Genomic DNA, 13,727 nt, shown 5'->3' on the forward strand with positions numbered 1-13,727 from the left:
TTTTCCACAAAGCCTAACACGTGAAATGTAAGCTGGGTGAAGCCCACCTTTCTGACCTATGAACTCCAGCCCTGCTTTACCTTTGACCTTTATTGTGTCCCAGCTCCTTGGCCACGCCTCCCCATTGGTCCTGGGAGAAGATGACTGTGAATTCCCATAGGCTACTGGGCAACACGGTGGCAACACTAACTCATCTTTGTTGTTGTCCCGACCTGGTGGTGGCTGGGGCTTCCTATTCTATCACACCTAAAGACTTACTGCAGGAACCCAGCACTGTCCTGGCACGTGAAGGCTCTCGGTAAAGGAAGTCATCCTCTGGAGGGATTAGGAGGCGTCACAGGCTGAAGGCAGGAACTGGAAGCTGTGGCCCCCCTTCTCCTCTGCCTGCCATGGTGTCAGGGGCAGGGGTGCTGTTGAGCAGCCTCACCTGGGGGAGGGGCAGAACTTTCTGCCATGCATTCCTGGAGGGCAGCAATAATTCACTCTAGACTCTTCCAGGGGGTTCTCTAGGATGACCCTTCTGTGGTGTAACCTGATGGCTGGTTGCCTGCTTCTAGGTATCATACGGCCGGGGGATACATCTGCAGCCAGGTCCTGTAAGGAGGGAGGTCCAGGCTGAGGACTCACCTCAGGGCCCCTCAGACTGCTCTGGCTCCGCTTCATATCCTGGTTCCAGAAATTAGACTTTTGTCATCCCTGAGGTTACACACCACGCTATACCCCTGTTTCATTCACTTCATCTAAACAGTCCCTGCTTCTGGGGTTCAGCTGCTTCTTCAGCTCCCCCCAAATCCTGCCCTAACCCCTAGCATAGGACAGTGGTCACTTTCTGACCAGTGTTCCCCTAAACCACCCACAGGCTATCAACACTGTCTGCCTCTGGCTCGCTAGGCTCCCCCTGCTTCCTGTGCTGTCTGCCCAACCAGGCAGGGACAGTGCCCAGATCACAGCCAGCCAGGCTCCTCTTCATTCCCAGGATCTTGCCTCAGCCCCCGCTCTGCCTCATCACCTGCAGCTTGGGTGGCCCCCAGTGTCCACACCCTTGGGGTGTGGCTGCACCCCAGCCCTGCAGCCTGGTCTAGCTCTGATATTAGCTTAGCTACACTAATAAATGTGAGCAAATAGCCAAGTGTGTGCAGACATCTCTCAGTAGGCAAGCATGGCCCCTCTTGGTAATTTAATTGTGTGTTCTTTAGGTGTCTTTGGGGAGATAAGCCCTGTCACCCCCATTTTAGCATCTGGACAAGTCAGCTGAGATTCATTTCCTCTGCATCACAACCTATCCCTGGGGGGAGGTAGCTGGAGCCCCAGGACCCAGTGTAACATGTGCTTGAGCCTACGATCTCATTGAACAAGAAAGGATTTGAGATCTATAATTTTCCTAAACTTAAGAAAGCAGCTTTGCAGCAGAACTGGAAGATTGCCCCTTAGCTGTACCCGTGGGTGAGAATTCTTGTCTTTTGACAACCCACTGAGCTGGTACTGAATCACCCAATTACTGCAAATTCTTTTCTAAATAGAAAGTGCTCTACAGCCTCCAATGGAAAAATTCCAAGATCTGCAGCAAATATCTAGCTCATTGGCAGGAGCAGTTTTTTTAGCCATGAATTCTTCACATTGATTTCAGCTCCAGTAGAACTTCTGCAGATGACCTAGGGATAAACTTGGCCAAGAAGCTTCAGGGGGGGACAGGCATGCGAATGTGTGAGTCTCACCCGCAGCCCCCAGCGCCCACTGGGTGCAGAGAATAGGCAGCCTTGTTTGGGATGCTCAGTTGTGTGCACTCGGTCCAAGAAGCATCCTACAAACTTGTGAGGGGAGGCAAGAGCATTTGATACATGCTGAACGCAAGGGCAGCAAGACCGTGGCTGGGAGCTGGAAGCTTTAGACTGATGGTGTTGGGGCTGAGCTCAGAAGCAGTGAAGGAAGGAGGGCAAGCGGGGCTGTGTGTGCTAATTCGCAGCAGTCTTCTCATGTCAGGGGCAATTAACTTCTAAATAAAGCTCTTCATGGGGACTTAATGCTTTGCCACCACTCAACCTTAAAAAAATAAATAAAGCTTTCCCACCATTGGTACAACTACAGATGCTGTGGGCAGGTGGGGAGAAGGAGTAATCGAGCCCAATGAAATGTAATGAAAAGCGCATAGATTCAAGGTATGGCTACATCTGTACCGATTTTTGCTTTATTTTCTTTTTATCTGCCTGACTTCCGGCAAGACATTGGGGGTGGGAGGAAGGTTCCTTTTCACGCTCTTGGTTTTCTTATTTACAGAATTGGAGACCACCATTTATTTCAGTCCTCATTTCGAGGATTAAGTGATTTCATGATTATTATGAATTACCAAGTATAATACCCGGCCTGCTAAACCATTTCATAATTGTATTTCCCCGCTGAATTAAGGCCAGCACTTGAAGGGTTAAGAAGTTACCATTGTGGAGTCTAAAGTTTTGGTTAACCTTTCAACTCCAAGGCAGAGCAGGCTCTGGGGCTGAAATTGGCCATGGTTTCAAATTTAGCACACCCACCGGGCAGTGCAGCCAGGACATCAGGCATGATCAGTCTATGCCACAGTGTATGGCTGTCACATCGCACCTCCGGGGGTGGCTGGCATCAGTGTGATCCCGTCAGGCCACCTCCTTCTGCGCGGGCTGAGTCTCTGGCTGGGATCTGTCCTGGTCTCTGGCTGGAGCGGGCCTCCGGCTGCAGCCCATGGCCCAGCACACAGAGCTCCACAGCCCTGCTGCCACCGCCCTGAGGTTCTGTATCCAGCTTGGGGCTGTCCTCACTGCTGCTGCTGAGAGAAAGGACAAGGGCAGATCAGACACTCCTCTGCTGGTCCTTCTGGCTCTCTTCCCTGTTTACCCTCCTCCCGTGTCCCTCCCCATCCTTTTCACAAGCAGGCAGCTCACCCTTGGCTTCTCCCTGTGCAGGGGTGGGGCTGTGCTTGCTGCACACCTGCCGCCCTAGTCAGGCCTGGTGGGAACCAGCTCCCTGGGCCACTGCGGACAGGTTCAGTCCTGTTCTTTGCCCTGATGCCCAGGATTCAGCTGCTCTGAATAAAGCAACTCCCTCAGGAGCTCTGGGAGCTGGGCCTTTATTTGCTTTTTGTTTCTAAAGCACTTCTCATTTAATAAAGGGTTAGGCTTAGTGAGTTGAATTAAAAGCAAAAACAATAACAGCAAAGAAAAAGCCTGCTTTGCCCAGCTGCCACCCTTTCCCTGAGTAGAATAAAATGGAAACTGCTTGGCCCTCCTCGCCCAGCATCTGACTAGCTCAGAGCTTCCCAGCTGCTGAGTGGCACTGCCAAGGGGTTGTGCATGAGGAGACAGACGGCCACGGACCCCCAGTCTACTGGGCATGCTTCCAGAGAGCAGGACTGGGGGAGGGATCACAAGTCGGGAGAAAGCCTCGGTCAAAAGGACCTTTCCAAAGCCACACAGGCTACCTGCTGGCAGGCTGGCCTCAGGACTCCTGCTGGAGGCTGTAGTCTGGCTGCCCAGGTTCAAGTCCTGCCTCTTCCACCTACCAACCATGCGCCCTGTGTCAGGTTGCTGAGTCCCTCTGAGTCTGTTTCCTTCTTTGTGAAATAAAAGTCCTAATCATGGCCACATCGCCAGGCACTCACAGATATTGACATTGGATGGAGCGTGGAAACGCTCAGAGTACAAATGGCAAGTTAGTACTCAAGAATTAGTTGTTACCCTGGAGCTGCTTTGTAAAACTAATAGGAAGTCCCACTTGGAAAGGACTCGAGGGACCATGCTCTGATACTGCAGGTGGACGCCGAGGCTCAGAGAGGTCAGCACTCTTAGGCAGTCACTCCACCTGCACCCCCGCACCCCCAGGACACAGGGCCCTCTCTCTAGCTGTGACCATGTGTTCTGTTTATTTTTTCCCATGAGCTTTATAATGAAGTGAGCTCAGCTCTGCATCCGACACTAAATCAGCAGAGGACAAGTTTGTGCTCTGAACAAATTCAGGGTGTGGGAACAGGGGCGGGGTGGAGGGCACACATCCATGTTTGCCCCCGGCAGTTTCATAGGCCCTGCAGCTGCTTAGGACCACAGCCGCTGCCTTGCTTCTGCCTGAGCCCCCTGGGGAGTGGAAAGGTGTATGCGGGGTGCTCCTCATCTGTGAACCTGCCTTCTGGTTCCTGTCTGGAGGGGCTGGCAGAAGGGGAGTGCCATGCGCAGAGGAAAGGCTGGGGCGTGTCCCTCTGCGGGGACTCACATGGACCTGGCAAACAGTCTAGAATTTGACCTTTCTCATCCCCAACTGGGTTTCACACCTGCATGGAGCCCAGGTCTCGAGGCTGGTTTTCTGGATGTCACTCTGTGGTGGAGGTTCTTCCTCCCCTAGAACTACTGGGGAGGCAGGTTGCCAACCTGCTGTCCCATCAGCCACTAGACAACCTGAACCAGGAGACTGGGGCGGAAAGGGGGCGGTTGTAGGACCCCCCTGCTTCATCAGTTCAGGCAAAGATGAAAAGCCCTGCACATAGACGAGAAAGTCTGGACCCTTCTTGGGGGCACACAGTGCCCTGACATTCTGAGACCTAGAGGCTGGTATCTCACTGAACAGTTGAAGCTCGGCCATTGAACTCTCCAAGGTCTGTTCCTGACCTCAGGACCCCAGGATCAAGAGGATATAAACAGGAGCTTGTGCTTAGCACAGGGAGTCAAAGCTAAGTGCAGGCCAGTCCATCCTGCCAGCCTGCCTCAGCTGTAAGACATGGTGGGCTTGGGTGGTTCCTGAAGGCCCCTGCTGGGGAAACAGCCTGTTCTCAGCTGTCTCTGGCTCCCTGACACTGACCTGTTGCATGATCTTGGGGAAACCATGCCCAGGTCCCTGCCGGATGCAGGATGGCAGAAAAACATGCTTGCCCTCTATAGATAGGCAAAGCTCAGTGCTATTACAGCTGTCTTGGGGCAGGTATGAGTGTGTGTGTGTGTGTGTGTGTGTGTGTGTGTGTGTGTGTGTGTGTGTGGTCATACTAGGAGATAGGGAAATGGGATCAAGTCATTAAGTGACCTTTCAGGTGACCTTGAGCAACCACCTCCCACAAGCGACAAGTCCTTCCGCTTAACACCAAGTATTGAGATTCAGGACATAAAACAACCTTTTAGGCTGCCCTATTCTGAGGAGAAACCCGAGAGAAGGGCATTATTTTCTTCTTGAACAATTTTATAGCTCCCGCTGTTTTAAAATGTTAGTATTTTAATTAATGCCATTTTATTGTCCCTGTTCTCTCAAGCTCTTCTCCTGAAGGGCACAGTTTTAGAAATCTAATAACCGAATAAGGAACAAGTGTGAGGAATAATGCATTAACATTTATAGAGGTTCTTAGATGAAAGCCACTCTGCTGTAGGAAGCTCATTTTAGATTTAAGAAAAGAGCAACGTTACATTAAGATTCTTGCAAAAATAATCAATATTTCATTTCTTTCAAGTGGCTGGGGAAGTTTATATAACTATTATAATGTGCAACTTTCCTGAGATAATATCTTTATTTAAAATTGACTGCCGAGTACTTTGTAAAAAATTACCTTTAATGCCTGGACAGATTGCGAAGCTGGCAAAATGTGTCACTCGGGCAGAAATTAACTGCTGATTTACACAACTGTGGGCAATGCAGAGATAGCAGGAACTGGTGTTGGTTAAGCTTTGTCTGATCTGATATCAAGACACATTGATAAGAGTTCTTCTCTAATAGACTCAGACTGACATTTCCCCCACGTGCTCTGTACAACAACCGCTTGGGCACACCAGTCCTTCTTTCAGTGCTTCTGCAAGGGCGATACTGACTCGTGTCTCTCCAGCTCTGTGCCCAGGCCCGTCTGCAGGATGGACCAAGGACTTGCAAGTCACTTGCCCCTGCTGAGAAAGGCATGCTGGGAACTCAGCCAAGGGCGGGGGCTGCTTGCAGCCTTTCTCCTGGATTCTCCTGCTCAGCTGTCATAAAGTCTTGTTCTTGTTTTGTGCATTTCTGATGATGGGGAAGTGGAGCCAGATATTTATATGCCATATCTCCAGGACCAGCCATTCTGCAGGTGTAAAGTGGGGACCACAAGACACTTGCAGGGGGCCCATGAGGTCAAACCTATTTCTGTCATAATAGGAAGATGTTTCTTGCCCTGTCCACATGGTCTCAGCAATGTGGGGCTGAGTTTCCACATGAAGTCACACACAGCAACCATGTGTGACATCACCACGGTTGGTTACAGAAGCAGAGCTGGGAGTTCCGCTGCCTTCCTATCAGGTCCGACACAAGAAAGATTTGCAAAAATGAGCCATTAAGTTTTTGTTGTTGGAGTTGTAGAAAATAAACTTTTCATGGGAATAGATTATTTGTGTTAACATAAAATAGGTTTATTTATTTATTTTTGTGGTACTGGGGATTGAATCGGGGGCAGTCTACCTCTGAGCTATACCCCCAGCTCTATTTTATTTTTTATTTTAAAACAGGGTCTCACTAAGTTGCTTAGTTTCTGAGGCTGGCCTCAAAACCGAGATACTTCTGTCTCAGCCTACAGGTTTATTCTTAAAAAATAATTAAGAATCTGGAGATGATGGTGCAGGTCTGTGATCCTAGTACTCGGGAGGCTGAGGCAAGTGGATCCCAGGCTTGAAAGCAGTCTCATTAACGTAGACTCTCAGCAACTGAGCAAGACCCTGTTTAAAAAAAAAAATACAGAAAGGGCTGGGGGTGTAGCCCAGAGATAGAATGCCCTGGGTTCAATCTCCAGTACCAAAAAAAAAAAAAGATATTTTGCATATTTCTCAGTGTTACCTTCTAATACAGTAAAATGGGTAAGTAAGGCTTGTATTCAGAAAGGCTCTTTTGGGTTCTCAGTAATTTTTAAGTGTTTCAAGGGGTCTAGATACCAGATAGTCATAGAACCCAGGGAACAAAAAACAACTGAATCCAGCTGCTGGGTCCAGACATGGTGTCAGCGAAATCTTTCCATCTCTAAAATGCAATTTCCACATCTGTAAAATAAGGGGTGTAAAATGCAGTTTCCGTATCAGTAAAATAAGGGGTGTGTGGTGTAGGGTTAACTTGGTTGTTTTAAACTTTTTTCTTTTTAAGTACAGCAAAGCCTCTTTTCAACTTTCTTAGGGACCCAAGCACGCACCAGATAGAAGTACATTTCCAGTGGGGAAGAACCTGGCTTCACCTCTTCCCTTGGAGCAAAGTTTGAAAGTTTTGGGCCTAGACAGTCACGGGCACACTCCCTGTTTTCTTCTCCATCCAAGTAACCGAGGGGCGGTGGTGGAGGCCGCTCCTTACCTGCTTTGGCCGGGCTGGGAGTCCCAAGAGCAGCCTGTGAAACCGGAGCCTGGCAGCTGAAGTCGGACACCCGGGCGGCTGGGAGCTGTCCTTCTGACAAAAGGCTGAGGATTGAGGGCACACAGAGCTGGTCTCCTCTGCGAGTCTGCCCTTGGTTGCACCATCCCTGGCTCTGGTGGGGGCGGGGTCAGCAGGTTCACGGTTGAGGATGCTGACTTAGCTTCCAACACAGAGGAGGAGGCCGGGCAGAACATGGAACCTGTGTCCCCAGGTGCTTTGGCTGCAGGGGCTTCACTGTCTTCTGAGTCTTGCCTCACTTTGTGCCCTTGAGAGGGGGACACTGGGGGGGATGGGGAGAAAGCACAGGAAGGGAGGCTGGCCTCTGTGCACTGGGCGGGAGGGCTGGAGACCTTCTGCTGAGCCTGTGGGCTCCCTGGGAGTGGGCTGGGCAGCTTGTGCTGGGGCGGTGGAGATGTTTGCTTCATTGTGGCTGGTGGGCTCATGGGTGGGCTGGGAGCTCCAGAGCTGAGTGGGGGGCTAGGGGAGCTGAGTATCGTGGGAGCATGGGGCTGGGCAGGTCCCTGGGAGCAGGGCAGGCTCCGCTGCTTCCTGTCTGCTTGGGGCGCCCCGTGCGCTCTGGCGGGAGAGGCCTTCCTGCCCGCCGGGGGACTTCTGCCTTGACTCTGCCTGGCAGCCTCAGGCGAACGTGGTCCTCGTGTGGGTCTGGCCAGGCCAGGCTCCAAGGTCCTGCTTTGCCCAGATGTGGGGCTGGTGTGGCCAGGGATTGCCTTCCGGTGATGCCTGGGAAGGCCTGCAGTCTTCTCTGCCTGTGCTTGGCTCTGAGCCCCACCCTCATCCTCAGGGCTTGGGCTCGCAGCCTGCGGGTGGTTCAGGTCCACGGCTGGCTTTCTGGGATGGCCACTGCCTGGCCCTGAGTTGCGCAGCCTGGTGAAGCTGGCAGTGCTCTTGCTGGGCAGCAGGTCAATGGGGCTCATGGAGGCTCTCAGCTTTGGGGAAGCCCATGTTCTTCTGGCAGGGCCAGCCCCTCCCAGCCCTGGTGCTGGGGCCCCTTCTGGGGAGCTCCCTGCTGGCTTGCTGCTTTCTGGGGGTTCCAGAGAAGTGAAGGATTTATCCATGAGGATTTCTAGAGGCGGTGGAGGGAGATGTTCTGGGTCCCCCTCGGGGTCACAGGGGATGGCCTCACTATTAGGTGATCCTGCTGGAGGCAGAGGGGGAAAGATAGGTGCCAAGGGCCTCCAGCCTGTGCCCACTTTGAGAAATTCTCTTCCTGCTGCTGGAGAAATTTGGGGCTTAGGATACAAAGGGGCAAGTCCCCTATAAATGGGAAATCTAGGGGGCATGATGGGGACACCCCACTTGCGGCGGCAGGGGCCTGACCCCCAGTTCCTGGCGTCCCCCATTGTCTTTGAGCTCTCAGCGGGACTGAAGGTTTCAATAAGTTTCCTGACTGATGTTCTGGTGGGACAGCCCCTGACATTCCAGTCCCTGTCCCCAGGAGTCGCGCCATCTTTCTCACCGGATGGAATGGCATCTGGCAGTGGCTCAGCCTTCCCTGGCCAGGGCTGTTGGCCTTCGGAGTGGGGACTGCATTTCTGCAGAATGCTCTTGTCCTGACTAGGCAGGATGCTGAAGTTGTGGGTGAGGGAAGCCTTGAGCTTGCTGGTGGTGCTGCTGGGGCACACCTTGCAGCAGCTGTTGGGCCACCGAGCAGAGGCTCGGGGCTGCAGGAGCTGCTCCTCACCCTGCCCCTGCCGTTTGGCACCCAGGGTGTAAAAGGCTTCCAGCCTCTGGCTGAGGTCTCTCTGGACCCTCCGCAGCTCCTGAAGCGTGGGGCCCTCCCTGTGGCTCTTAAGGCTTGTCTCTGACTGGGACCTCCTCTGCCCCTTGAGGGCCCTCCTGCTGCCACTGACCGTGCTAGGTCTTGGTGGGACCACTGTCCCCTTCTCTTCTTCCTCCTCCTCCTCAGCCCAGTCCTGGTGCCCAGAGGGTTCAGGGACAAACTTGATCCTTTCACTGATGGATTCCTTCATCTTCAGAATCATTTCCTGGGCCTGGGGGTTTCTGAGCTTCCTAGAGTGGGACTGAAATGGGATTTTCTGGATAGAGGGTGAAGACTGAGGCCTTGGACCTGGAGAATTTCTTTTCCCTGTGCACGGACTCAGGCCGCCAACTTCATCTTCCTCCTCCTCTGAGCTGCTGTACGCGCCTTCACTAAGGGATGGACCATCCAATAACCTGGATTTTTTAGGAAGATCCATTTTTATAGGGACTACCATCCCTGAGGAGTCGCAGGGAGCACTCTTGCCTGCCTCCAAAGGCCTGGAGGTGACAGTTTCCGGGCCTGTGCTGGAGGGGCCTCGGCTCCTTGTTTCCCCCCATGCTGCTGGCTGGACCTTTGCCATAGGACGCCTTGACAGTGGGCAGTCCTGGGGTCTGTCTGAACCCACCCACAGTGGGCTCTGCTGCCAGGCATGTCCTGACGGCCTGGCCTCTGTCTGGGGTGAAATCCCTGGCTTCCATTCTGCAGCCTCTGGGGCCAAGTCCCAGCTGGCTTGCTTGCCCAGCTTGCCCATGGACTGCACAGACTCATTGTCGGCACCAATGCCACTGTCCTCAGAGCACAGGGGTAGACCCTGCAGCCCAGGGTCGCCAGGGCCACTGGCCAGGCTCTCCAGTTGCCCCAGAGCCCTAAGGAGGCGCTCTTCCATGCCCCTCTTGGTGCTTAGCTTATTTTCCAAGTGGCTTGCAGTGGAGTGGAGGTAGCTGCTGGAGCCCTCCAGGAAGCCGCCGGTGAGGGAGGCCGCTGTGCCATGGAGCACCTGTAGCTTGCTAATTGTGTATTGTAGCAGCTGCTGCAGGAGGTCCGGTTGCTCCCGGCTCTCTCCTTTCCTCAATGGCCAAGCCAGATCCTCCCCAACTTCCCGGAGGAGCGCCTCTCCATCCTTGGTGATCTCCCCCAACAGCTGGCTCACCTCCTCAAAGCACAGCAGCAGGAAGCTGAACATGGGTTGTAGCAGCTCCCGAGTCTGGCTGGCCTGGTGGACCAGGCCCATAATTGCTTCGTATCTGGAGATGCTGGAGTGCAGGTACGTGTAAGCCTGCTGGTGGGCCTTTACCAGGGGCTCGGGGAAGTCCACGCTGCCTTCTGACCCAGGAGCAGGGAGGACGGTTTGGCAATGGTTCTGTTTGCCTGCCCGGTGGCATGTTGGCTTCCTTTCCTGTTTGGAGGCCTCCTTGAATGTAATGTCCTTAGCGTCGTGGCTTTGTGACTTGTTCGGGCAGGACAGGGGGTTTTTGGTGTGCGGGCTCAGTCCCTTTCTGTACCCTGCTTGCTGACCTTCAGCTGTGGCTTGGGACTTCTTGGAAGTTGGCTGCTCTGCCGCCGGCCTCCGTCCCTGGGGCAGGCTCCCTCCAGAGTCATAGCAGGTGGAACTTTTAACTAGCAAAGGGATGGAACCTCTTTCACAGCCTCCTCGACGTCCTGGCAAAATTGCTTTGGGCTTTTTCAAAAACTGGATGCCGCTCTTGGCCACGCTGTTGACGATGTCGCTGTGCGAAGGTGTGCAGCCCATGGTTTCAGCTCGCAGTCATCTTCTGCCCCCAGGGTCCACAGTTGGGAAGCAGGAACAAAGGAGAGTCTTCCTAGCCCATCCGGACAGTTCCAGACCAGAGTCCTTTGAAGTCCATGATAGAAGTCCTGAACTTGGAACCCGCTTTCTTTACTTCCTTGGCCCACCGGTTGTCCTTCTAAGTTCTGAACCCTCTGCTGTGAGCCAGCGGCGGGATCATTCTCAAGGACCTCAGTCTCCGGGATTAGGGGCCTGTGTTTTGCTCCTGTCCTGACAGATGCAGATGCAAGTGGAGCTTTAAGCCTATTAGGTTAATCATGCCCTAGCCAGTCAGCACTCACAGCGTGTTCTAATATAGAACTTCTCAGCACTTACTATCTTGGGAAGCGGATTATTTTTGCACGTGCTTATGCTTTTAATTCCGTTCAGATGCCTGCCATATGAAACCTAGAGAAATGAGCCATAATTGCAGAAGGCTCTGGAAGAGAAGCGTTTGTGGAAGAGAAGCGAGGGCCTGCCTGTTACAGACGCTGGAAGACAAGTGACCTTCACGGTTTAAAAAGGGCAAACCAGTGGAGTGTGCTCCAACCCGCTGTTAACAAGAGACCCCCAGACACATAACAGACAGGAAACCCCACAACCCCAGGGATAAGAAATGTCTCAAAATAATAAGACAGTGGGTAAAGAAGACAGGCTGCTTTTCTCTATGTTAGAAAACTGGGTTAGATGGCAGGAAAACCATCCTCTGGGCTTCTTTTTTTGGGGGGGGGAGGAATAGGAAAACTTACCATCATATGAAGCTCATGGCCAGTCACTCCAGATCATGGTAGCTCCTGCTCTCCTGGGAAGAGGCTTTTTATTAAACATTTCTCATAGGCAAGCAAGCTAACCCTGGGTACTGGAGAGTTATTTGGTTGTTAGCTGTCGAACTTGGAGAAATGTGTTTTTCTTTTTGAGCTGAACCTGGTGCTCTTGCCCTCAGCTAAGGATAGTAGCAGCTGCCCACTTAAAAACTCGTTTTAAACTTTATTTGCTGGGTGTGGGTTTAAGTCCCGACTCCTCCTTCGAACTGGGGCGACTTCTGAAGGTCATTCAACTGTGCTGAGGCACAGATCATCTTCCTCCTCCTCCTCCTCCCCCTCCTCCTCCCCCTCCTCCTCTTCTTCCTCCTCCTCCTCTCCTCCTCCTCCTCCTCCTCTTCTTCCTCCTCCTCCTCTTCTCCTCCTCCCCCTCCTCCTCCTCCTCCTCTTCTTCCTCCTCCTCCTCTTCTCCTCCTCCCCCTCCTCCTCCTCCTCCTCTTCTTCCTCCTCCTCCTCTTCTCCTCCTCCCCCTCCTCCTCCTCCTCCTCTTCTTCCTCCTCCTCCTCTTCTCCTCCTCCCCCTCCTCCTCCTCTTCTTCCTCCTCCTCCCCCCTCCTCCTCCCCCCCTCCTCCTCCTCCTCTTCTTCCTCCTCCTCCTCTTCTCCTCCTCCTCCTCCTCCTCCTCCTCCTCCTCCTCCTCCTTCTTCTTCTTCTTCTTCTTCTTCTTCTTCTTCCTTTTTTTTGGTACTAGGAATTAAACCCAGGGGTGTCCTACCACTGAGTTATACCTCTAGCCCTTTCATATTTTTTTTTATATTAAAACAGGGTCTCACTAAGTTGTTCAGGGTCTTGTTAAGAAGCTGAGGCTGGCTTCAAACCTGCAATCCTCCTGTCTCAGCCTCCCAAGTACTTGGATTACAGGCATGTGTCCCTGTGCCTGGCTCAGAGGTCATCTTTAAAATGGGGACAGTGGTAGTTGGGAGGCTGAGGTGGGAAGACTGTAGGTTTGAAGACAGCCTTAGTAACTTAGGGAGACCCTGTTTCAAAATAAAAAAAAGGCCAGGAGTACAGAGGTAGAATGCCCTTGGGTTCAATCACCAGTACCCACAAATAAAAATGAAAAATAATATGGGGGCACTGGGCGTGGTGGCGCATGCTTGTAATCCCCGCGCTTGGGAGGCAGAGACAGGAGGATCGCGCAGGTTCTAAGCCAGCCACGAGCGCTGGCTTAGGAGACCGTTTCCAAATAAGAATGTAAAAATAGGTCTGGGAGTGTAGCCCAGAGGTAGAAGGGCTTCCAGGAACCCCAGTACAATAATAATAATAATAATAATAATAATAATAATAATAATAATATGGGGGCAATTGTATCTATTTCACTGAACTCTTGTGGGGATTAAGTCAATCGGTGTTTGGTAGGTGCTTGAACCAGTGCCTGGCACATGATAGGCATTCAAGATAAAAATTCTTCACTCCTTTCCCCCTGGATAGTAGGCCACTTATACAAATAAAATAATAGGAAAATTTATTGGTTTGTTCAGAACCAAACCCAAGTCCTATCCCAAACTATCTGGAAGTAGTTGCCAACTGTTGGTCTTGTGGCCCTCTAAATCTGTTTGTCTGTTCATCATTGTGTGAGCGTGTGTGTGAGTATGTGTGTGTGTGTGCGCGCGTGTGCTCACGCAGGATGGCCCTGTGTGTGGGACATAGCTGCCTCAGGATTTTTCTAAGGCCTCATTGAGTAATTTCTCTGTTCTTACAAGGATTTCTACAGTCTACAGGAAATTCTTATTGAATTAATCCTCATTTTTTTGGACAGCTAGGTGGCTGCCAATTTGGGAGTCTTGTAGTAGAAAAAATATTGCATTGAGTCTCTCCTGAAGTTGCTTGGATGGGAGTTGCTATTCTGGCTTGTGCCTTCATTTGCACTTACTGAACCCTGGACAACCAGTAATAACAGCACTGTGGATGGCAGGATGTCTCGGAAACAGTAAAGACTTAGAGCCACCTCCTGGGCTTGGAGCAGGCTGGATACTGGCTGCTGG

At 52.1% G+C, this 13,727-nt stretch overlaps 1 protein-coding gene across 1 annotated transcript; it reads right to left on the reverse strand.

The window, feature by feature from the left end:
* Window positions 1-2,627: 2,627 nt before the first annotated feature.
* Window positions 2,628-10,886, reverse strand: PCARE (photoreceptor cilium actin regulator; the record flags this gene model as incomplete). The annotated part of the gene is given in 3 exon segments (XM_080711347.1): window positions 2,628-2,684; window positions 2,686-2,797; window positions 7,294-10,886. Coding segments are annotated over 3 exon segments (3,762 nt in total).
* Window positions 10,887-13,727: the final 2,841 nt, after the last annotated feature.

The sequence above is a fragment of the Muscardinus avellanarius genome (assembly GCF_963383645.1).
Source record: "Muscardinus avellanarius genome assembly, chromosome: 15".
Classification (NCBI taxonomy): Eukaryota; Metazoa; Chordata; class Mammalia; order Rodentia; family Gliridae; genus Muscardinus; species Muscardinus avellanarius.